This window comes from Podarcis erhardii (assembly GCF_964252035.2).
Source record: "Podarcis erhardii genome assembly, chromosome: 3".
In the NCBI taxonomy this organism is placed as follows: domain Eukaryota; kingdom Metazoa; phylum Chordata; class Lepidosauria; order Squamata; family Lacertidae; genus Podarcis; species Podarcis erhardii.
Genome location: NC_138507.1, coordinates 28,954,118 through 28,978,492, shown reverse-complemented (window position 1 = coordinate 28,978,492; position 24,375 = coordinate 28,954,118). Strand labels below are relative to the sequence as shown.

The 24,375-nt window shown below is 43.3% G+C and overlaps 2 protein-coding genes across 10 annotated transcripts in view; one reads left to right on the top strand and one right to left on the bottom strand.

Annotated features, from left to right (window-relative positions):
• Nucleotides 1-10,300, top strand: part of KIDINS220 (kinase D interacting substrate 220) — a 59,714-nt gene extending 49,414 nt beyond the window's left edge. For 8 of the 9 annotated variants that reach the window (XM_081856696.1, XM_081856694.1, XM_081856701.1 and 5 more), the window contains 4 exons: nt 1,904-2,032; nt 4,100-4,198; nt 6,140-6,385; nt 7,299-9,765. In XM_081856696.1, the coding sequence (XP_081712822.1) occupies nt 1,904-2,032; nt 4,100-4,198; nt 6,140-6,385; nt 7,299-8,573 (1,749 nt within the window). In that variant the 3' untranslated portion in view covers nt 8,574-9,765. Of the gene's footprint in view, nt 1-1,903; nt 2,033-4,099; nt 4,199-6,139; nt 6,386-7,298; nt 9,766-10,001 lie in introns of those variants that run through there. The other variant, XM_081856702.1, reaches the window with a different exon arrangement.
• An 11,162-nt stretch (nt 10,301-21,462) lies between these two features.
• On the bottom strand, nt 21,463-24,309 carry ID2 (inhibitor of DNA binding 2). Its single transcript, XM_081857538.1, has 3 exons — nt 23,808-24,309; nt 22,716-22,780; nt 21,463-22,097 (listed from the first exon to the last, which is right to left on the bottom strand). Exons 1-2 carry the CDS (start codon nt 24,153-24,155, stop codon nt 22,724-22,726), a joined length of 405 nt encoding a protein of 134 aa, XP_081713664.1. The 5' UTR covers nt 24,156-24,309; the 3' UTR covers nt 21,463-22,097; nt 22,716-22,723.
• Between the last annotated feature and the right edge of the window lie 66 nt (nt 24,310-24,375).

Here is a 24,375-nt window from a genome sequence, read left to right as displayed (position 1 = left end):
GATAACCTAAAGAACCTTGGTTTAATAAACCGTATAGTGCCTGGCGATGCCCACTTTGTTCTTCCCTTTGCACGAATGGATATACGAACCATAGAGAGGATTAGAATGGCATCTAAACATGGGATCATTGTTTTCTTTCTTTCTCCCTAGCAAGTCAGGATTAAGAAGCAGACAACCAACCTTGGTTTAAGACTGTCCATCAATCCTGGAACCAACATGCCGGTTGTGCACAGTGTGGTTTATTAAGCCAACGTCTTTGTTCATTTTAACATGCAACACAACCACTGATCACTTTTTTTTTTTTAACGCCAACTGTCTTTTAAGATTACAGTTTTGGGCAGTATCCTGGTGTAGAAGTTATACAGAAATGAGGCATAGATCTAGCATCTGAGAATCATTTTTTGGTTGTTTTATGGTAGCAAGTTTTTTGTTAGTAGTGGGCCCGACTCAAGCACTCAAGGAAACCTTTTAAAGACTGCATTAAGCGAACAGAAATTATTATTATTATTATTATTATTAATAATAATAATAATATTTCCACCTTGCACCAGACAGGTTGCAGTCTGCTTTCCAGACGTTTTCTGAATACTGTAATGTATCGGTTGTCACAGTTTGGCTTGGCTTTCAGTTGCTTTGACAGGTCCTTAGTTGAATCTGCTACCTGTGAGCTGAGCTGAGTGCAAATACCCCACAATGGCATTAAAATACTTTGTTGCTGCAACTTCATGCCCTTCCTGAAGCAGCTTGCTGTTCTGGGGCTTTCAGTGCCAAAAATACTTTGGAGAATTGCATCCTTTCTTGCAAATATGTTTATTTAGCACCAGGGCTTCCTAACCCAGTGGCCCCCAGTTATCTGTCCTGGTCCTTGATTATGGTCCTTTAGACAGTGAGCTTTCCTGGCTTTTGAATGTGAAAAAGAGAGTATTTATGAGTTTTTCAGAGCAGTGGAATGTTTCTGCGTCGATGAGGTAGCTCCTTATTAAACAAGTTGAGTGAGGATGCTACAGTTTTTTAAAGAAGCCTTCGTTTTTTTGGGAGACGGACATGATTTTTTTTTAAAAAAGACACGCTTCCATTAGCAGGTAACCTTTGTGGTTTTAAAGCACCAATTTTTCAAAATGTGCATTTATTTCCCTTGCACATAACACACACAAACACATAGAGGGCTCTCATGTGGCACAACTGCCTCTTGGATTCCTCCCTAAGACAAAATGTCTAAAACTGAGGACATACCATTATGTCCCCCTCTTTATTGGCTCAGGCTATTCAAAAAGCATCGGGTTGCAGCCAGTGTTAGTCCTACTCAGAGTAAACCCATTGAAATAAATTGACCTAAATTAGTCAGGTTTATTAATTTCATTGGGTCTGCTCTGATTAGAACTAGCATTAGCTAAGATCTGGTTCAAGGACACTATGCTATTGTGCCAGGAATCCTTGGGACAGATTTATATAATGAGTGATATTTTGAGCGTCTTCCTTGGTTCTTAGACCTTGCTCTCATAAGAACCAAGCACTGAAAGTATATGTGAAGAATAAGTACACTGCAGAGGTCATCAAGTTTCCTTGGTCTTTATGTCAGAAGTTATTTAACTTTTAAATCCATGAACATCTTGAGCAAATTTCTAATGGGTCTCCTTGCTTATAACGACACAATGCAATTATTATTAATTTTTAAACACTTTTTAAAAACTGGAGTATTAATCTGGAAAGGACAGTGTCTCAACTGGGATGGGGTGGGGGCACCAGACAGTATACCAATATTCCCAGTTCTTGGGGGGGGGGCGTTGCCTTTCCATTGTGACTCAGATGTGTGTTACGTTTTGCTTCTGCAAAGAAAAGCAATGTGCAGTAGGCATAATGAGCCTCTGAACGTATTGCATGTATGTACTTCTCCCTTGCGCAGGGAACAGGCTCAGGAGCACCCCAAGTGCCTTTGAGCTCGATGACGGTTGACGCTGTGTGCGAGAAGCTGAAACAGATCGAAGGACTCGACCAGAATATGCTGGCTCAGTACTCTGCAACTATAAAGAAGGTGAGTCCCTTCGTTTAAAAATGGCACATCGTTTTTCATTTAAAAATGGCACCTTCATTTGGGCTCTACATTCTCCAGCAATCATATATTGAGTGTCCCTTCCTTTTTTTGCAAAACTCATTGCCAATTGAACACCAGCATGTGATGCAGAAAGCACAGCAAACAAACCGTGATAGGACAAGTTGTGTTCTTGGCTTACTGAATACGGTTGGTTTGAGAGAGAGAGAGAAGCCACAGTCCCTGGTTCATAAGTAAGCTGAGGACTATGGTTTGTTTTCTGTTCATTTGCATGAAGGAACAAAGCAGCCTAGATAGGCACGTTCATGACAAACCATCACTATGAAGTTAATCTTGTTAGTAACTTCTTTTTATTGTGTTGCTGTATATTTTAAGTGGTATTATCATTGTTAGGCACCTTGGGTGTTATTTGTAGAAAGGCAGTATATATATTGTAGTAATGATGATGATGATGATATCATCCATCAAGGGTGCTACCCTAAGAATACCTGGTTGTGGCACTGACTTCCCTTTTCCACCCTACATCTTTTAATCCCAGTCCTATTCAGTGTGATACAGCAACACTGATCCACTACATTGCATAGAGCTGAAATTAAGAGGTTTATAAAGTTTTTTTGACTGCTAAAGAATCAGTGCACTGAATGTTCTCTTAGCACGCTGGATCTTTGTTTGCAATAATTCCCTAGTTGGCACAGGGTTAGCTCAGCCTGATGGAAATCTCCAAGGCTGTTAAGGTTCACTTCTGCTTTCAAAGAGGGAATTTATGTACCCCTGAGCTTGGCTTGAGAACTTAGCTGGCATCTCAACAGGAAACTGCTGGCAGAAAGCTGGACAAGGAGCCTCTAAAGCTCTGTTGTACCATGGATGTTCTGAACAGGTGTCTGAAAACTGGGATGGATGAGGGCAAACAGGTTGACACTTAATCTAGAAAAGATTGAAGGGCTGTTAGTTGGGAAATTCTACTGATACGGACAAAGAAATGTAACCATCTTCCTCCATAATACCTACGTACTCATGTCTCACTTCCTCTGAAGGATCAAATTTGCAGCTGGGGGAATTTTCCTGGACCTAGCACTAACCTTAGAGGCTCAGATGGCATCAGCGTTTCAGATTATCTTTTTTCTATTTTGGCTGATTTTGCCAACTGTGTCCCTGTTTGAGGAAAACAGACCTGGTTTAAATTATTCATGTGCTGGTACATCCAGATTTTTGCAATGCTTTCTACATGAGGCTGCCATAAAGGACAGCTTGGAAACTTAATTGGTTCAAAATGTAGCCGCCAAAATACTGATATTAGCATGCTGGTTGGATCAGGCGATACCTATTCTACACCAGTTACACTGGTTTACTGATATATTTTTGGCTCAATTTAAGGTGCTGGTTTTGACTTTTAAAACCCTCAGTGCCTTGGACTCCCAGGACTGCTTTTGCCAGTATGAACTTATCAGACATTTAAGATAGTCATCTCATGCTTGTTTTATGTGAACCAGAGATGGAGCCTTTTCTGCAGCACCACCTTGCTTGTGGGATTCTGTCCCTGGGGAAATTTGCCCTCTTACACTTTTAAGCGCTTAAATTTTTTTTGAAAGGCATTTTGTTAAAAGTTTCAAAATCTACATTTGCTTGACTTTCTTTTTGAAATATTTTCAGATGGGCTGGTTTTTGTTATGTTTATTTATCCATTCTTTTTTGTTGTTGGTTGAATATATTTTCGTAAACTGCCTTGTGAGAAGGCTTTCTAAAAGGCCAGATTTAAATCCAGAAACTGCAAATTCCCTATACGTAATTAAGGAATATGATGCATTTGATTTGTTTTCTCAACATTACAAACTTACAATTTGTTTTATGCCATAGTGGAAATTATAGGCTTGCATATTTTATCAAAGTGTTTAAATTTCTTCTTGCAAAAGGCACAGTTATTCTATCCCACTCGTATTAACCGTGTACTTTCACGTGAAATTCAATTTCAGGGGTTGTTTTTTAGGTCACGAAATATTTACAGATGGCAAGGGTGTGTTTATCTGTTTTGTGTTTTTAAAATTTGTTTAGGCCAATATAAACGGTCGCGTTTTAGCACAGTGCAACATTGATGAACTGAAGAGAGAGATGAACATGAATTTTGGCGACTGGCATCTCTTCAGAAGTGCAGTAAGAGAATTTTAAGTCTTATGTAAATACAGATGCCTTGTTGACGGTGCTTGTGTGGCTGGATCCTAGTCGTGTTAGCTTGGAAGTAACTCCCACTGTCTTCAGTAGGAATTAGCACAGGGGCTGGGAATTGCTGGCTCACAGTCTGGATGCTCCCCACCCAGCCTGCATCATCAGCTCCCAACCCCTTCACCTACCAATACCACATTTAGGCTACACAAAATCCTCTTATTGATCCCATTGGTGGGTTATTGAAGCCTAAATGTGGCACAGTGGGGCAGTGAAAAGCTAGCCTTTCCTCTCCGGCTGCAACCCCATCCTCTGCTTTAAAATCCTTCCTCTTGCCCAGGAAGATGCTTTTTGGAGGAGCCTAAATACTGAGACTGAAAAGGTTATTTTGAGAGAGATTGCATGTGAGAGAGTGAATGGGTGTGTTGCATGTGTGAGCAAGTTGCATGGGGGAGATGTTCTTCCTTTGACCACATTCATTTTGGGTGGGTGATATTTGGTTTTCAACATTGTGATATATCAGCAACTAAACATTGTAATATACCTATATATCATGATGTCTGAAGTAAGGATGGAGCTATGTCAGCTGGCTTCACATTTTTTCCTGCATCGTGATTTTTGCTGGCTTCTGCTCTTGTGATTTGCTGCCCCCTCCAGGTGGCAGGGGAGAGTTGAGGCAGCAGAGTTAGCAGGGACTGCAGGAATCGAGAGAAGCGTTGGCTGGCTTCATGGTTTTTGCACATTGTGATTTTTGCGTAGCACACACACACACACCGTGATTCGTGATACATGGTCAGGTAAAAAATTATGAAACCCATATCATGATACCAACTTCAAACTGGTTTTGCACAATATATCGCCCATCCCTGTTCCCCATAGGGTTTGCCGTGAAACTTTGTAGATCTCAGCCAAAGAAAGGTTCCTCACTCTTGGTTTAGCACCAGGTACTATACATGGAAATGCAGGCTTTACATGTTTTGGTTTGCCTAACTCTAAGGCCTTTTCCTGCAAAATAATGTCTGACATCGTATCTGGCATAGTGTTTTATATAAAGTGGCAGCACTGTGCCAGGAATGTTTGCTTTTTACAAGGCTTTGCGGCCTTGAACAGTTGTCTGTTTCAGCCCTGTCAGTGCACTCATAGAAAGCCTGGGTGAGTATTTATAGGAGGCATTGGGGAAAGAAAGGAGTTATTTATTAAAGCAGGGTTGGCCAGCCTTTTTTCTGTTGAGGGCTACATTCCTTTGGGGGTGATCTGTCAGAACTGCATGCCGAGCTGATGGGCCGAAGCCCGTGATTGGGTGGGCAGAGCCAAAAGTGGCTTTTACTTACCCCTTTTACTTTTTCTCTTTCGCCTTCCCACCCCGCGGGCTGCCAGGAAAGGGATGGATCAGTCTTGCCGTAGGCTTGAACTGATCACTTGCAGAGAGCTTTTGGAATTAAGTGGAGTGCCACAGGTTGCCCAACCCCATACTAAAGTGATGCTCTTATCCCACTTACTAGAAACGGTCCATTGTTTCGACACACAATTATATAAGATTGGTGTTTTGGAGCAAACATCTTGATACCGTGTACTTGCATAAATGTGTATGTCTTAGCTTGTTTGTGAAAAGTGTTCACAAACACAGTACAGGTTCCAAAGAGTCCTTTGCGCACATGTCTTCATATGCATGCAGTGAGAGTTTTCAGGTTTCCCCTTCTCATTATGTTACAGTACGACCTGCTCTGCTGGGTCTCCCAATTTTCCAGAATAGCTTTTCAGCGATTTCAAAGAACTTTTTCAAGGGTTTTCACAAATCCTGGTTTTCTCACAGAAGTGTGCTTCGCAGCTTTATACTCTTTGACTTGTTTATCCAGGTTTTAATCACCTCAACCAGATTATCTTTTCAGAGCTTTTCATGCTGCATCCTAATTGCTGCATTTTCTGTGTTAGGTACTTGACTTGAGAAATGTTGAGAGTCAGGCTGCCCATGAAGATTCCCGGGCAGCAAATGAACACGCCAGTGCCATACCTCATAATGATCTTGCTCGTCGTCCTGCACTGAACACTGAATTGCCTCATACTGAACTGACTGGTCTTCCAGGTCAAGCCCCCTACGCTCTCAACTTCAGTTTTGAAGAGTTGAACACCATTGGTTTAGAAGAAGCCCCTCCTCGTCATAGTAACCTGAGTTGGCAGGTACTCTCTTTGACATAGACTTAATCTCGGCCCATTCTGTCTTAACATTAGCAATTTTACAGAGCAAATAGCTTCCTCCCTCGCCCAAGTCAGCAGGCAGTGGTGGCATGAAGAGGAAATGCCACATTTTATGTTCATTAAATTTTATGTTCATTAAATGTATTTTCTGGAGTTACAAATATAAACCCCCTTTCAGGTCCTGTTGTTGTTGTTGTTGTTGTTTCAGTTGCTTGATATGCAAAGTGACTTACAAAACACCAGATGGAGACATAGAAATCTCCTATTTGGCACTGTTTCCCCCTTTCACTTCAATGGAGAGGCAACTCTGAATGCATAAATAGGGGTGTGTGTGTGTGTGTGTGTATAAGACCAGCTTTCTGCAACAGACACCTTGCATGTGTGCACTTGCATAAATGCAGGTATGTGTGTGTATATGCAAGATTTTTATGGTTGCCTCCTTCATTGAAGCGAACCTTTTCATGCAGCACTATAGAAAGGGACAAAAATATGTTGCATTATAGATGTCTCTGTGTTCCTGTATACCTGGCAGGAATCATACATTCTCTCACCCTTTTATTCTAAGCATCAGGTAAATAAGATGCTTGAAATAAGAGATGCAGAAATTCATGCATCTCAAGTTGTCTGTAAAAATATTTATATAGTTAAGTGAACATAGTGCTCAAAGTACTGTGCACAGGTAATAGTTGGGATGCCCACAACACTGAGTATTCCCACCATATGCAAGGCGTATGCTATACCACTGAGCTGTTGGTCCTCTTTGGTTATGAAGGAGCCAAGTGTTACACTGCTCTGTTCACAACTGTGTTCTTGGGGTGAATGTCTTTTCTGTTTTGAAGGACTGGTGTCAACTCTGCTGACTTTGTATTAATGTGTTTTCTTTCTATTTGTACAGTCACAGGCCCGTCGGACGCCAAGTCTTTCAAGCCTGAATTCTCAAGATTCTAGTATTGAAATTTCAAAGCTTACTGATAAGGTACAGGCAGAATATAGAGATGCATATAGAGAATATATTGCTCAAATGTCACAATTAGAAGGGGGTGCCAGTTCTAGCACGGTGAGTGGTAGATCTTCCCCTCACAGTTCAGCAGCCTTCTATATGGGCCAGAGCACATCAACAGGCTCCCTTCATTCCAGTGTGGAACAAGATAAAGGAAAGGATGCTGAGCAAAAGCAAGACGATGGAAGGAAGTCCTTCTTGATTAAACGGAATGATGTTGTAGATTATAGTACATCAGGTGTGTCTACTAGCGATGCGTCTCCATTGGATCCCATCACGGAAGAAGATGAAAAATCAGATCAGTCTGGCTCCAAACTTCTCCCAGGGAAGAAATCTTCTGAAAGAACCAGCATTTTCCAAGCTGCAGACCTGAAGCTGAAGGGTGTAGCTCTGCGCTATCAGAAACTTCCAAGTGATGAAGATGAGTCTGGAACAGAAGAATCTGATAACACTCCCCTCCTCAAGGAAGGTAAAGACAGAAAAGTCGAAGGGAAAACAGAGAAGCAGCCCAAATCTCCAGAACATGGATCTGAGCCCATTCGAACCCTGATTAAAGCAAAGGAGTACTTGACGGATGCTCTTCTCGACAAAAAGGACTCCTCTGACTCTGGGGTAAGATCCAGTGAAAGTTCTCCAAACCACTCTCTCCACAACGATACAGATGACTCCCAGCTCGAAAAAGCAAATCTCATTGAGCTTGAAGACGATGGCCGCAGTGGGAAACGGGGAATCCCCCTCAGCTTGAGCGGCCTTCAAGACGCAACCATGGCACGTATGTCAATCTGCTCGGAAGACAAGAAAAGCCCTTCGGACAGCAGCTTAATAGCCAGCAGCCCGGAAGAGAACTGGCCAGCATGCCAGAAAGCCTACAACTTAAACCGAACACCCAGCACAGTCACGCTGAATAACAACAGCGCCAACCAGCCAACCAACCGAGCTAATCAGAATTTTGAGGAGATTGAGAGCATGAGAGAGCACTCTCAGGTCATTTTGTGCCCCGGACCGAGTCCTAATTCTGTTCCGGTACAAAATGATAACATCAAAGGTGTGGCCCATAAGCGTAGCCAGCGCTCGAGTTATGCCAGGCTTTCAAAAGATTCTTCTGAGCTCCTTACTGTTACTGGCTCTGATGGTGCAGGCTTTGGAGAAGAGAGGGAAAGTATTCTTTAAAAGAGAGCCAAGCTAAAACATACGCTGCTTCAACACTTTTTAAACATGCTGCCTCTTGCTGGCTCTCAACCAGGCCTATAAATCTTCTCTTAACAAGGCTTGGTTCCCTGCCCTTTTTTCACCTGTGAATTTCCATAGCAAGTGAAGGACAGAATCCTGCTGAAGTTCAGCATGTTTGAGTCCCATAGATTTCAATGGGAGAGATTCAACCACTTGCTTAAAATTAGGCAAAATAAAACCAGCGTTTCCTTCTTAAATAAAAGCTTAACTTTTCCAGTGCAAGTACAAATTCCTTAGTCTACATGCTGAAAAGGGAAATGCCTTAAACATTTGGATGATCTCACAAAGGCAAAAATGAATAGTTTATCTGTATATCATAAGGTTCAGTACTACTTATTTGTTTAGAAATAGGAGGAAGGAATGTCTCACATTCAACGAAGCGGAAGGGTCAGACTGTTATGAACCTGAAACTACGGAAACAACTGTTAATTTGCATTTTCCAATTCTGTGTGTGACACTTTTAAAAGTCTTGATGGTTTAAGTATTGGTATAGAGTGGTCAAAGTACAACTGTTGTTTGTTCCTTCTAAGCAGTGCAGTCTTTGGGAATGTGCCATGTGTGTGACTGTAGTTTTAATGGATTACTGCATGTTGGACATGTTAGCTGTGGCTGAGATTTGGACGTAACTGATGAACAGCACAATCCTTCACATGTCTACTCAGAAGTAGGCCCCATTGATTTCAGTGGGACTTACTTCCAGGCAATTTTGTGTAGGATTTCAGGCTGAATTCTCTGTTTGTTGTAGATGGTGCCCACAGTAGTATTGAAGTAATTGAACAAAGTAGTCGTGGTCATGGTGTTAGGTGAAGCCAGTTTGGGTGTAGTCTTTGGAGCTATTATGAATATTTACAGTTTTCAGAAATCATGGCCTTTGATTAATAGGTTTGATCAGATTGTAGAAAGTCTGAGGAATGTGAAATTGTCGTTCCCTCAAGAGTAAGTAAAAAAATAATAATCTAACATTTGGCAATGTGCAACAAAATGGTACATAATTTCCCCCCTTCTGTTTCCAGTATTGTGCCTGTAATGTCAGTAATTTGTTCTGCAGATGAAATATGCAGGAATTTGAATACGATCAGTGAACCATGTGTATTCTGCTAGCATTGAGAGGACAATAAAATAATAAGCATGATGCTCTTTGTGTCAGACTTTTTTTATTTGTGTCTTCAGGTGATTAGAAGCATTAAGGCGACTGGTTCTAAAAAAAAAAATATTATCTGGATAACGAGAGAATTGATGAAGAAAAATGTAGGTTATCCTTAGAAGTATGAAGCATCTGCATCTCCATTTATCCAGAGTTGGATAGATGTTAACTGTTGGGTGCTCTGTGAAGAGTTCTAATTCTCCACCATTTGTTTGACCCAACAGCCTGATGGAAAATTGCTTGGCTCCTTTCTGCATAGCAAGATGCAGGTGATTTGTTCAATGAGGAATGCCATTTGCTTGAACGATGAAACATACATGCAACAACTGTGTTCAGAGGTCACAATAAACCCTGGTTTATCATGATGGAAACTAGCCTAACTTGCACCCTCCTGCAGCATGGCCACAGGGCATTGATAAGAAGCTTTTGCTTCAAATTTAAATTAATCTCAGTTGAATGTTAATGTCTGAATCCTAACCTGTGGTTCATCTTAACTTTGGTTTATTTAAGCAAGCCAGTTCCATACAGATACAGTGGTACCTCAGGTTACATACGCTTCAGGTTACAGACTCCGCTAACCCAGAAATAGTGCTTCAGGTTAAGAACTTTGCTTCAGGATAAGAACAGAAATCGTGCTCCGGCGGCACAGCAGCAGCAGGAGGCCCCATTAGCTAAAGTGGTGTTTCAGGTTAAGAACAGTTTCAGGTTAAGAATGGACCTCTGGAACGAATTAAGTACTTAACCCGAGGTACCACTGTAGTTTGAAGTTGGCTTGTTTCAAACCAACAGTAGTCAGCCACATATTACTGAGCTAAAACAGTCTATCAAGCTGTGGTTGATGAAATACAGAAGCAAAAGTTTTGGAACTCCTTGCTTCTGTGCTGAAGAAAGAGCCCAGTAGAATATGAAACTTGTTCCTGTCATCATAAGCAATGGATTGTTGTGACATCCAAATGCAGCCAAAGGAAGGAGAAAGGGAAGAGCTTTTCCTTTCTTAATGGGACAGCAGCTACTTTGGAGCTCTATGCATGTCAGAGCCTTTCTGTGATGTGGATTAGGGAACACATGGAAGGAAAATCCAATGATTTTAGTGGAACTTGTACATAAAAGGCATAGTCCAAGAAATAATTGGGCATGAGTTAGGTGTCTTCGTTTAAATAGTTGGATTCACTTGGATATACACTGATTTGTTATTGTGATATATAAAAGCTGCTGCTGTGTTTTCAGAATGACTGAACTTTGAGTTGAGTACTGTACATCTTTATTGGTATTTACAGGACGAACATTTACAAAAATAGAGAGGGGTCGATATCCCCATAATGAGGAAGGGGAAAACTAAGGAAGATAATGACTGAAGAGAGAGAGAGAGATTCTAAAAACACAGGAGAAAGGAAGCCAGGTCTGAGTTAGCACACAATTGATATTTAACATTGATGTTTTGCCAATGTTTGCTAAATGATTAATATAATATGTACAGTATTTTGTAAAATACTAAAATATTACGTTTCCTATTCCTGGAATATTGTTGCTTTGAATCACCACTAGCTATATTATATGGCCCAGATTTTCAGTTCACAGAACAAATACTTCTTATGAAAGATTTTAGCCCTATGCCAAACTTTATTTCTTCCTTTATGAAAAGTTCATAATATAAAGATGGCTATATGGTCAGAACAGCATACTTGCCTCCCCAAATTGTGTTCCCTCCAGTATCATTGACAGGTATTGATTAAATTCAGAAAGGAACTAACATTTTTACAATGTGAGAACTTTAAGTAATGTTACTAGGGATCATAAACTGGCTGCCCAAACTTGGGTCTCCTGAGAAGTACCAGCTGCTTCCCCCCCCCCCAAATTAACAAGCCTGATGCAACTGAAGGTTGTGGAGGAGTGTGGCTGTTGCAACTTGCTAGCATCAGCTGTCCCGAATCCCATCTTCAAACCGGCCTTCCAAAAACTAGTTGCTGACATTGGATGTACAATGTACTTGGTGTATCGACAGTAGTTGTTGTTGTTTTACTCTCTTATATGGATTCCATTTTATTTTGCCCTTCCTGCATACAAGGAACACAAATCCTCTGTAGCCTTTCCCCTAGAGTTATCCTTCCAACAGTCCTGTGAGGTAGGTTAAACTGAAAGATTTTATTTATTAATATTTCATTCGAAGAATTCCATTTATAAAAAGAGTGATAAAAAAGAGAAAGGAAAAAGCAAGTGAGAATGAAAACATTTGTCTTAGAGGTTTATAATTTAGAGGAGGAGGAGAATGGCTTAGAATTTGCAAGTATTTAAGACTTTAAGGACTAATATGAGCACAGCTTGTGTATTAATTCTGAGCAATATGTCCTCAGAATTGTAGGAAGGAACAAATCCCAATATCTGCTAGCCATGCGGAAGCTCCATCCTTCCCAGAGGTTCCTGGTCTGACAATTCAGTCTGGTATTAAATATTTCCAGGTTGACGGCTATCTGTTCCTTTGCTGTATCCCTCAGTTAGGAAAGATGGAGTCTCAGGATTTTCCTGCAGCTGCTTCTCTTAACTAGTTGTGAAAAGGAATCCCAATTATTGTTCTGGCCCACTGTTCTTTCAGTACTACGTGCGCTCACAGTATTTATTCATGTTCAGTGGGACTCCTCAGAAGCATAAAAAACCAGGCAATAGGTTTTCCTTCCCCGGTTCTGAAGGTACCCATCTGCCCACGTTGAGCACGGAATGAAAGAGATTGGCTTTCCTGTACATAGCAGCTGTGACTAATCTCTTCCCAAGAAATGGGGGGGGGGGCAGAGGGCGGAGAGGGAATTCAGGTCAAATCATCCAGTCTTTCTTTTCCATCTTATTCATGGGCACCTGCTATCTCCGGGGGTGGGGGAGGGGGGATCTATGGACATAGGAAGTCATCTTGCTGATGATGGTGTAAGAGCCCCTTGTTGCTTATGTCTTTCAAACTTCTTCAACAAGAAAAGGACCGGTCTTTTGTCACATTCTGGGAGTGGAGTGGTGGAATGGACACAGGATATGATCCTCTGTGTGCAGTACTGGTCAAAGACTTGAAGACTGACATCAGCCTAACCTCAAGAAAGTTTTGGAAACCAGAGCCCCCAATACGTTTTTCAAAAGAAGGTCACATTCCTAAAAACCCTGTTTTAGGTTGAGAGCATCATTAAAGCGAGATATCCTATTCTATATGCATACAGACATACAGTTGGGGTTATAGCTGACCCAGAGAATTGTCATCACTCTAGGTTCTCAGCTTTCCAAAATTACATTGGGATTTTTGCCCTGATAAATAACTGGTGAGGTCAGGCAACTTTTCTACACTGCTAGTCCGGAATGCTGCCTGAATCAGAGCACTGCATTGCATCTCTTCTGCCCCTCGTACACCCCCTGCCTCAACCAGGGCTAGGGCTAGATGTTTTTAAACTGGCTTTATTGCCTTCATTCCACCACTATCTTCGTTTGTAGGACAGTGATTTCTATGGGGCAGGGTGTCTTAGGAGAAAGCACGTTCACTTTGCTGCCTGAAACAGCTCAGACCATCTTCCATGGTCAGATTAACCCTGTTTTTCCCTCCACGTGCAGTTGTGGAGGATCCAGATATCTTTGCCCAAAGAAGAGCTTTTGTTTCTGGGGTATTGCATTTCACTGGCATCCTGACTGCCATATTTTGTCACTGAGAAAATGCAGTCTTTCCCCCAGTATAGCTTACCGAACATTCCAATTACAGGCAACTGAAATATACTAGAACGCACGAGAGAATTATGCTGGCACAAATTACAGTGCAATCCACATTTCAGGCATATACTGTGCTCGTCACACAGCTGCCCTTGGACGGCAGTCTGAAAGCTTTGACTTGTGCAGAGAGCGCAGGAGTACTTAACAGCGTTTCAGAGCCTGTGTTGACTTCCCAACATTGTACAGGATCAGTTCCAAGTTCTGCTTAGAACCTCTGGTGCTCCAGATAGCCTGGGCCCTGCACAACAAAGACACATTTCCTATTCCTTTGCCGCACTGTGTGGAATCTGAGAATGTTTGAACAATGGTCTCTTAAATTTTCTAGTATACCTCAAGACGGGGCTGCAAGAACAAGTAATGGAAGTGTTATTAGAGGCTTCTCCTCTGCTGTGAAATTAATTTTCCTTGGAAATCTGCTGAAGTACAAGTTCGGGTGCCTCTTCACTGTTAAAAAGAGATGGTCACATCCCCCACCCCCTTTATGAATCTGTCCGGTTCAGAGTTCTTTGGGATTTAGCTGGAGGTTAGAGATGAGGGAGGAGGGCAGCTCTACCTTCTCTTGGGGCAACATCCAAGGATGACCTACCTGCCTGCACAATGAAAATCTGGTTTCTCTGTTCCCGTTTCCTGGGTGCCCCCAAAATACGGCCCAAAGGGCCCCAACCCTCTAAAACAGATTTTTGGGGTTCTGCAGAGGGAAGAGAGGAGGGGGAAGACCTGTTGCATGAGCAGATGCCCACTGGTGCCACTTTGCATCTCGCCCATGGTCTCCTTTAATAAGAAAGGTGGTGTTTCCTTAGGGGCAGCCTTAAAATCATACATTTTTCTGCTGTTATGAAGACTCTAAATTAGTCAAAACCTTCGTCAAGTTGAACACAAGGCTCCTGATGTTGCACCTGTATAAGTCTCCCATACAAGATGAATCCCATCTGGTTTCAGGTAAGTGTGGCAAATGTCTCATTTGGTTATGACTCCAATCTTTTTAGTGAGCATCTAGAAGATTTTCTGTACAGTTGAAGGGGCATATGTTGTGATATCTTGGAATTACTATAATAATGCCCAGATATAGAATCTACATAGGGACGGAGTCTGTTGTAACAGCGTTTGTGCTTTATATGCCAGAGGTTCTTGAACGCAATAAATTAGAAGCCTCTGAATAGAATCACTGTGGGAGAAAATAATGAAAAACAAAAAATAATGTACTAGGGCTATGCTGCTGGATACGTGGGTCTGCGCTTTCACATATATTACACGCCAAACTAAACCTCTGGTCAGTCTTCCATTATTCCCAAAGTGATTTAGTGAATGTATGCCTCATTTATGATGAGCACCCATCTTAAAACATGGATCTTGAGAATAATTTTTGTCTTGCCTTTGTTTTGCTTGTAGCTGCCATGCAACATAAAGTGATACATTTAAAAATAAAAAGCTGAGCTAAGGAAAAAAGACCCATCTCGTAAAATATATGCCACAGCTAGTAACTATGCTAACCTGCCCAAAGGCTTGTCTAAATAGCTAGGTTGGGGTTATATGCCAGAAGCTGGGCTTTCCACAGCTGAGGTTCAGTGACTGAAGAATCCCTAGTGTCTACAGAATTTCAAGCCTCAGAGAGTAACTGAGCGTGGATTCTGAAACTTGAGTACAGTCGTAAGTACATATGGGAGGAGGCATTAATCCTATGCAAAAGAACGAGCCTTGGCGATGTTGCATCACATGGCTTCTACAAAGAGAAGTTTTTCCCCTTATCCACCTTTCAGAATTCTTTTGAGAGTGTCAACAAGCATATTGATGGTGTGATTCAATAGACAATTGGGCTTTTGACACCCAAGACTCCTGAGCAAACTTCGCCATCACACAGGATATGAATCATGGGGCAGCAGCTGTAGCTGGTTAAAGGGCAGAAAGCTGCAGGAGTGGACCATTTTCACAATACAGGAGCTGTGTTGGGACTGTTTGCATTAACATTCAGAACTGATCTGAAGCCAGGCTGGAGTAGCAAGAGCAGAGGTTTTCAGAGGGCATCCAGTTAGTACAGTGAAGTTGAACGCATACTATGAAGAGCTCTAGGAAGATCTCTCAAAAGGAGTACTCTCAGCAGCAGAAGGGCAAATGGGGCAAAAATGGTATCCAGTTGCTGAGTGGGGTCTCAATGACTGTGACTGTCCAGGAAAGAGATATTGAGTCAGTTTTTGCATGTCCCCCCTCTTCCCTTCACCCTCAGCATTGCCAGAAAATCAGCTTCAGGGAACAACAGGAAAGGCAGAATCTGCCTCTTCCATTATCAGACACCTCTAGTGTGTCAATCTGCGGGTGCAATGGCACCAATTTGAGTCCGCTTGCGATGTTCAAAGACTGTATTCTGTATACTAATGAAGCATTCATTCTCTGACAATCCTTATGTAGCAGAAATTAGGGAACTCCCAACATTTGCGGAAGTACTTTTAGAGAAACATCCTAAGGAGGAACCCCCAAACAGCAAAATGAATGCTCAGTGGCTGCCGAAAGCAGAGTGTTGTGAGAGGGGAAAAGATGGAAATTTTTCCACCCTGGAAAACTCCTGCACACTGTCATTTCACATTCTGACATTCTGTTGCTAGTCTCTGAATACAAAGGACCTAAGTCGCTGAATACCAATAATTTGTATTAGAAGGCTTTTGCCTTCCTTCCTTTCAGCCTCCTACCTTCCTGAAGGCATCCAGTTAGCCACCGAACCATGCCATTGGTTGTTTCATATATACAGTATAGTAGTTGCATCGTTGTTCTGCTGACTGGAATGGCTGCTGTTGGAAATGCATTCTGGGAGAAATAGGATTCTGAATCCTGAAAAGACAGAGGTGTTCTGAGTTCTTGAGTCTGGGGGGAGGGGTGAGACTGCTTGTTCTGAACAGGACTGCACCCCACCCCTAGGAAAAATCAGGACCCTGTCCTGAACCCCTGGCCTGTCTGGCGACAAGTCAGCATGTCAAGTTCCCAGTCTGGGGTTAATCCATATTTCCAAAGTCCAGACCAAAGCACAGCCCTGCAGAGATCCTGGAGCACTCAAGTTGGTCAGGTGAGCAGACTCGGGACCTCTGCTCTGCTGATTGCAGCATCTGGGCTTGATGAGGCAGATGACCCTCACCTGTTCCAAACCTGCTGCTGCTGAGGAATCACACACATCCTCCCAGAGCTAGCAAGCCCCACCAGGTCAGCTAGGGAGCTGGGCTGTGGGCTCTCGCCTGCCTCAGCCTCTTGGAGCACCCTGTCTGCTGTTCCCTAAGCCTCAGAGCCCGCTGCATTTTTGAAGACGGAGCCCGCCCTGGTGATGGGCCCTGCTGCTCTGGTTCCTGTGCACTGACCCTCATCTCCTTGTCATCCTCCATCCTCCTGTGAGTACTTTCTACATCATTCTCTCCTTCCCCAGCCCAAGCTTGCCCCAGTGTGTCCTAGTCCCAGCTACACCCCTCGCAGGGATCCTTTTCCTCCTCTTCCTTCTCCCTGTTGTCCTGCCAGTTTAGGGGTGCTCCTGGATCTAGCACTAGCACTCCGTGGCTGGGAGTGCCTTCATTTCTAGCTATGGCTCCTCATGGACAGAGACGATGTGGCCACTGTACTCCATGTTCAGGAAACTACCATATTGGACTACTGCAATGCGCTCTACATGGAGACTCCAGAAATCCAGCTGTTCCAAAATGAAGCAGCCAGGTTACTGGCTGGCATTTCATTTAGAGCTCATATAAGCCCTGTTTTAAAAGCACGGGTTGCTGGTTTGTTTCCAGGCCCAGTTCAAGGTGTTCCTATTGGGGTGGAAAGCCCGAAACAACTTAGTGCCCAAATATTTGAAAAACCGCCTCCATCCCTACCAACCCTCTTGGGTGTTGATATGAGCAAAGAGGGCCCTTTTGATATTCCACCACCCTCAAGTACAGTGGTCCAGAAAAGATCACAGAAGTGCATCTAGCATATTCATTGTATAGCTTCCATGTCATGCTGAAGATGCACCCCCTTTTAGCCTACCCTTTGATAAGTTATGGTATTATGGGACCCAACTTTTCTGTTTTGGTTAATTTATGCTCTGCTGTTTTTGCTTGAATTTGTTCTGCTTGGGTTTTTTGTATAAACAGCTGGACTGTATAAACAGTTGTATAAACATTTGCTTTTTATTGTATAAAAGTATTGCTACAGCCGGCCCTGAGACCTTGCAGTGGGCACTGGAAAAATCTTACAATTAAAGAAATAAATGAAAGGAGCCAGTCCCAGCCCGAATTGTGGTGTGGGAGGGTTTTTGTGTCTCATCTCTCAGATGCAGTTGGATGGAATGCTAAGCAGGGTTACTTAAATGTTGTGGAGAACTTGAATTAGAATATCTTGTCCTATAGAATGCAATGGGCGTCCCATATTTCATTGGACTCTCTGGCCCTTTCTGACAGGAAAGAGTTTGTGTTTGTTTATTTGGCAGCCGAATTGAGTTATAACAGAATCACAAGCCAACTTTTTGAGAAAATGCCCAAGGACATTTGTGTCACTTGAATCATTAAAATGGGCTTCTTTTGGAGGAAAGGTGGGATATAAACTTAATAAAGCAAATAAGTTCAGACTTCCAAATTTACTTCTATCAATATCTCTTTCAAATAGATAGTTCTGATCTATTTGTAAATACAGCAGGAAGCCTTTTTTTTTTTTTTAAAGTGGAAGTTGTCATCTTTGTCTAGGCCGCAAGGTGGTGCTCAGTGTCCACAGACAGAAACAGTAATGTTTGGCACGAATGGAATGCTTCTCAAAAATAGGAATATTCAATATTTGCATGCATTTCCTCACAGTTACATTTCAGAATGGCAGGCTTCTTTAGGTAAGAGAGAGAGAGGATTTGTAAAGCACTTTGCTAAATTCTTAGCAACCCCAAATTGTGATTGGACAGTTCCCTTAACTTTTTTTTTGACGTTCTTGTAATTTGAACTTGACAGTAATACATCTTACAAGACTGGCTTACACTGTGTGAATGTTGCCACATGGAATCATTTTTGTCAGCTATCCTTAGCTGACACACCTCTGACCATAGACTGTCCTGCTCTGTATTGGCCATCTTTTTGTTCAGTGCTGTATCTGCAAATGTGCTATTTCAGGCCTGTTTTGCATTAGATTAGGCCCCCAAAGAGAGAACTATTGGCATGCTGATGTTTGTTCCTTAGGAAACTTTTGCCAAACAGTTCAGTTAATCTTTACTGCGTTTCTTTTTCTACACAGCAGGACGAAATGCAGTATTTTTTACCACTCTTGCAAAAGGCTTTTTAAATTACCATACTCTCGGTGAATGGAGTCAGATGTACACTACGCACATTGGAATTGTTCACTAGTGAGTCAACAGGACATTCTACCTTTTCATCAAGCTGTTTATATAAGCAGAAGTATGATCATATTGAATACAGTCATACCTCAGGTTACAGACGCTTCGGGTTGTGCACAGCGCCCCGAACCTGGAAGTACTGGAACGGGTTACTTCCTGGTTTCGGCACTTGCGCATGCACAAAGCGCTAAATCGCACTTTGTGCATGCGAAGTGCCAAATGCATGCGAAGTGCCAACCCGTGTGTGCGCAGATGTGGCGCTGCGGGTTGCGGACGCTGCAGGTTGCAAACGTGCTTCCCGCATGGATCACGTTCGCAACCCAAGCGTCCACTGTATAGTGAAGAGCTTTTCAGAAGCTTGCTCTGGGAGCTGTTCTGTATCAGTGACTGAGAGCAAGCCCCACAGATCAGTTAATCTGGAAAATAAAATATTGAGACTGGCTGTTCCCTCAAATTCACTTCCATCTAAATTGTATTTATGAACCATGTTAATGATAGATTAATGATTAATGTTAATGATCCGTTCTCACAATCTGATACAGGCTTGAGAGCATGTTGCCATCTTTATAACACTTGTACCTTCTTGTAAAGTGTTGGGTTTGGCACGCTACAGTGGAGTCCGTCTTAACAGCAAAACTAAATTTGATGTAAAATCTGTTGTTTCCGTTGAAATGCTGAGGAATTGTTTGACAGAATCATGCAACTAACGAAGCCCATAATACAAAAAGGGGTAGATATACAATTTGTGTGACAGTTATTGCAGTTTAAGGCAATTATTTGTCATTTAGGTTTAATTAATTCTCTGCCGTTCCCTCATTTGTTACATGCAAACACTAAAACTGACTGGTAGGGAGGAGGCAGCTATGGGTTTAGATTCTGTAGTGTCCGCTGATGCCCACGCGTTAAAAATTGAAGTTGTAAGTAACTGTGGAAAGTTTTCAGAGTTCTTATTACTTTACTCCTGGGGAGGAGTCAAATACATTAGTGGCATGAATGACACATTGTTCTGCCTATGCCAAAGAGCCTGAATTTGAATATTAAGATGAAATGCCTTGAAAGAAAGAGGAAGCAGGATAGTGAGTCATATGGGTTGCTCTTGGGAGCAGCCAAAATACTCCACAGAATAAAACCCTCTGCAAATTAAATTCCAGTTTGCAGATATGCATCCCAGAGCATGTGGAAAGTTCAGATATGCGACTCTAAACTCCTAGCGATCTGCTGTCGACAGAACTTTGCCTGTTTGGTGAAAGATAAAACCATATTTATCGTATATTTAAGGCTTGAGGTCCTCATTAATTTGACGGAAATAGTGACGGAACACAGGAGGCAGAGAAGATGAGCTCTCTTCCCGCTTAGATTGCTCTGATCCCTTTTGAGAAGGCTGGGCCGCTGATTGGTTGGGGCAGCTTCTGTACTAAACTGATCTGAGCTGGCTCCCCCCCCCCCCCGGTCTCTGTGGATAGATTTGATGTCAAGGGCGAGGAAAGACAGCTGCGGCAGACTGTGCGGCGCCACCCACACACCTGTTCTTTTTGGTGAAAGTGTTACAGGCCCCAGGTGAGGCTTCTGCATTTCAGTGTAAGAGTCCCCAGAGCACAGAATACCCAGGCTCACGCCCAGGTGCCAAACGGAGGCATTCTTCAGCAGGACTCTTTCCCCAAAACTTAGTGCAGTCTGCTGCAGATGCTTCTGCTGTGCAGCTTTGCCAAAAGTCAGAAATTAACATAGTGTGCTGTTGCTGGTGGTAGAAATTGACCACATCCCATTAATTTCCAATAGGCAGGTACAGTATAGCTGCTACAAACGAGTATTTCTGCACTAGAAAGTTGGGGTTTCATGCAGAACAGGAAAAAAAGGTGCAGAATTTTTTGGGGGGGGGAGGAGAGGAGAAACCTACACATATTTATGCCGCCAGAATTCCATGTGAATCACTGTATTGCAACATCCTAACTATGTGCAGGATTGCAGCCTGCCTTAAGGCAGTACCACAAATACAACTCAATTTCTTTTGCAGGGAGAGGGTGATGCTTAGAGCAGCCAAAGTTTAATCAATAACATGAGGGGTGACTTTCATTTCTCAATAGCTTAGTCATATAGGGAAGCTGCTGCAACTGATTAACTAATACCCTTTGCCTTGAAATATTGCATGGATTTAGGTAAAAATTTCAGTTTAGTGCTACACATCAGCTTCTCCGTTAAAATGTGTTGCAGAAGCTGAATGGCTGGGGAAATGTAACAGCTCTCTGCTAATCTTAGTTAGGCATAATTATCCAAAAGGGCAAGTTTGCTTGGAGTTGAAGTAGTTCCTGTGCGAAGTTAATGCAAGTCAATCAACCCAGGATGAAGAACAAACAGAGCAGAGGAATTTCTCTGGCTAAACTGAATTTGATTTTGCCAGAGCTTAACATCATTCTCTAGGTAATGAACAACTTAAGCAGTTTCCCCTACTGCGATTTCATAAGCTGATTATCAGACATCTACCATACCTCCTCCCCTCTTTTTTTAAGCAACTTAGGAACATACATTCATTTCAGGTACTTTTTTATTGTGTAGGTTTTACAAATACTCCCCCCCCCCAAATCACCCCCAGAAAACTGTTGGTCACTATGAATAAAGCAAGCAAACTACTGTTCAATAAACACACATTATTTATTTTGATTTTGTATAAAAAGGTTAAGTTTACAACTAAACTTTTATAAAAAGTTTAGCATGATTACGTACATCATTACACTTTTTGCAGAAATGCACATTTCTGCTACTATACAAGAAAACTCTAATTAAAGAGTTCAAAGTTTCATTCCCATATTTATATATAAATATATACATAGCATTCAGTCCTACGTTTGTGTCAAAAGAGGATAATTTTTCACAAAGACTTCACCGAAAAACTGAACACTAAATCCTTCTAGTACTCACGCTCCACCTTTGGAGGAAAAAAGGCAAAGTCTGCATTTAAAACGGGCAATTCCTTATGAGTTTTTGTTTCGTTTTTTACATTTCATTTTGCTCCCCGTTGTGGGGATATTATATAAACTAGAGAAAGGGCATTTTTAAAAGTCTCTTCATAAATAATTAAGATTAGTCCATGTTGTAGAAGAGGGGAGATGGGTGTCCACAATTTCGCTTAAAATGTCCATTTAACTGGCTATGGATTCTCCCCCTCCAGATACAGCTGAAAATCAGATTCAGCAGCTCGCCCAAAAAAAAGGGGAAAAAAAGAGGCTGTCTTCTTGTGCAAAAAAAAAAAAAAAAAGTCAGCAAACACCTGCAAAAGATTGAAGAGAGGCATATTTAGAAGAATGCTAACAGGGCAGAGATCCGGACAGACTGGCGCCAGAGAGGAAGCCACAGTTTGAACATTTAACCAAACACTCAAAGATTGGGCAAACCCTGGCGTCCAGATGCAGCATGCGCACACAAACACACACTCTGATACAGACACCACATATGAAATTTAAAAATTGTCTGGGGTTAGAGTATGAAGAGACTCCCGGTAACACCCTCCCCTCTGCCCCCAAATTCTCTATATTATAACTATTTGAATCTATTTGCGGTGACAAGAGACTTCTCTGAGCAATTATCCTTTGATTACAAGTTCTTTAACAAGGAACGATTCTGTATCTCCATGTTAAGTTTCACTGCCCCATTTGATTAGGCTTTCTGGAGGTTGTCCCTGAATTTACAGCATCCAACATTTTGGGTACAGAATATGCAGAAGCCAACATGCATTTTATGACTTAAACTGCCACTTCATAGGATCCTCGGTTCTGTGTAATTTTAAGACAGTTCCAAGGGCAATTCTGAACACCCCCCCCCACATTTCTGATGGGCAACACTGTTAAATCATATACTTAAAAAACAGAAAGAAACCTGAACAACTTACCAATTCTTTTAGCCACAAAGTGCTTTGCTGTCATTTGACATTAACTCTGAGGGGAATTCAGCTGCCTGCAAGGGGGGAGGGAAGGGGGAAGGCAGTGGGGTGTTAAGATGCTTAACAGTTCAAGAAAGCATATGAAGTACACTCCAGATTACAAAAGGCACTAAACGTGACGGGCAAGGATTCCGATTTGACCACAATGGGGGACATTAGAATGGACAAGGAACCCCAACTCATTATGCATTCCCTTTGAATCCAACCACTTTTTTTAAAAAAAATAGAGATCTAAAACCGCGCAGGTTCAGAACAATGTCGCTTTCTCAAATCCTATTAAAGATGCGATACACTAAATCGCCGGGGAGGAAGAAGTAAGCCAAGGACAGGGCGCTTACCTGCAGCGGCGTAGCGTGGGTTGTCAGCACCCGGGGCAATTTGCGCCCCCTAACCCCTAACCATGGTCATTAATACTGACGGCTCTACTCTGGGGCAAACTTCGTGGTGACTACTGCCCTCCGTGGTGGTGTTTTTGCAATTAAAGGACCCCTGCCTCAAAGAAAGCATCTTGGGGACTGGGATTTGCCAAGGGAGCTGGGAATTGCAGTTCAGTGGCGGGTCAGGGGGAGAGGGTCCCTTGCGCGTCTGGGTGCCGCGGGCCCCTTTGCGCCAAGACGCGCGTCTTTGGGCGTCGCGGCGCAGCCTGCTCGGGCTCCCTCCCCGGCCCGGCTAGCCCCGACGCGGCTTCTTTCTGGCGCGGGGAGGGGGCGCCTCGGGGGCGGGTGGGCGGGCCCCGTCGGGGCGGGTGGGCGGCACTAGAGCGCAGGTGGCTCCGGCTGGGCGCTTCATTGGCGGGCTGCGCGCGTCCAGACAGCGCCCCGAGCCTGGGCGGCGTGGCGCTTGGTGCCGGAGCCTCCGCCCGCAGCGCCCCGTCGGGAGACCCGGCCGGAAGGAGCCTCGAGCCGGCTGGCTGTCGGACGCGGCTGAAGCAGCCAGGGCGGCATGGCAGGCGGCGGCTCCTCGGGGACTCCGGAGGCAGCGATCGCCCCCCCCAAGTTGCGCCCGGCCCCCCCTGCACCCCCCCACTACGCCACTGCTTACCTGTAATGACAGGATGCTGATGTCTGTGTTTAAGGTGGTCAGCGGGGTCCTGGAGGAAGGGTTTTGTCCCGGTCTCTGGTGATGGAGGCTGACGATGCTGGGGTGCGTGTCCAGAGCGATCTGCAGGTCTAGAATATAGTCAATAACGTGCTGCAGGATTTCCATCTTGCTGACTTTCTTGTTCTGCGGGATGCTGGGCACCAGCTCTTTGAGCTTGGAGTAGCAGTCGTTCATGTTGTACAGCAAACTCATCGGGTCGTCCACCGGGGTTTTGCTCCGGGATATCCCCAAGCTGTGCTCCGAGAGGCTGTTTTTCCGCACGGACCGCACCGGACTGAACGCTTTCATGTTGGTGGAAAGAAGAGAGCAAGAGAGCCGGCTTTGCCTTTTTGGAGACGAAACGCAAAAACGCACGCGCCGCAGGGAGGAAATGGCTCTCGCGTCTCTTCTCTCCGCGCCTAGCCTTCCTCCTCCGATTCCTGCACTTTGCAGCTGCCTGATCCGCGCTCGGAATGAAGCCGAAGGCGCCTCGTTCCTGCTTTTATACCGCACGTCCAGCAGCTGACAA

Excerpts from the sequence above, each read along its gene's own strand:
- ID2 (XM_081857538.1), bottom strand. The coding sequence starts at position 24,155 with ATGAAAGCGTTCAGTCCGGTGCGGTCCGTGCGGAAAAACAGCCTCTCG. Across the intron at positions 22,781-23,807 it reads TCAGCATCCTGTCATTACAG|GCAGCTGAATTCCCCTCAGA; the intron begins GTAAGCAGTGGC and ends CCCCCCTTGCAG.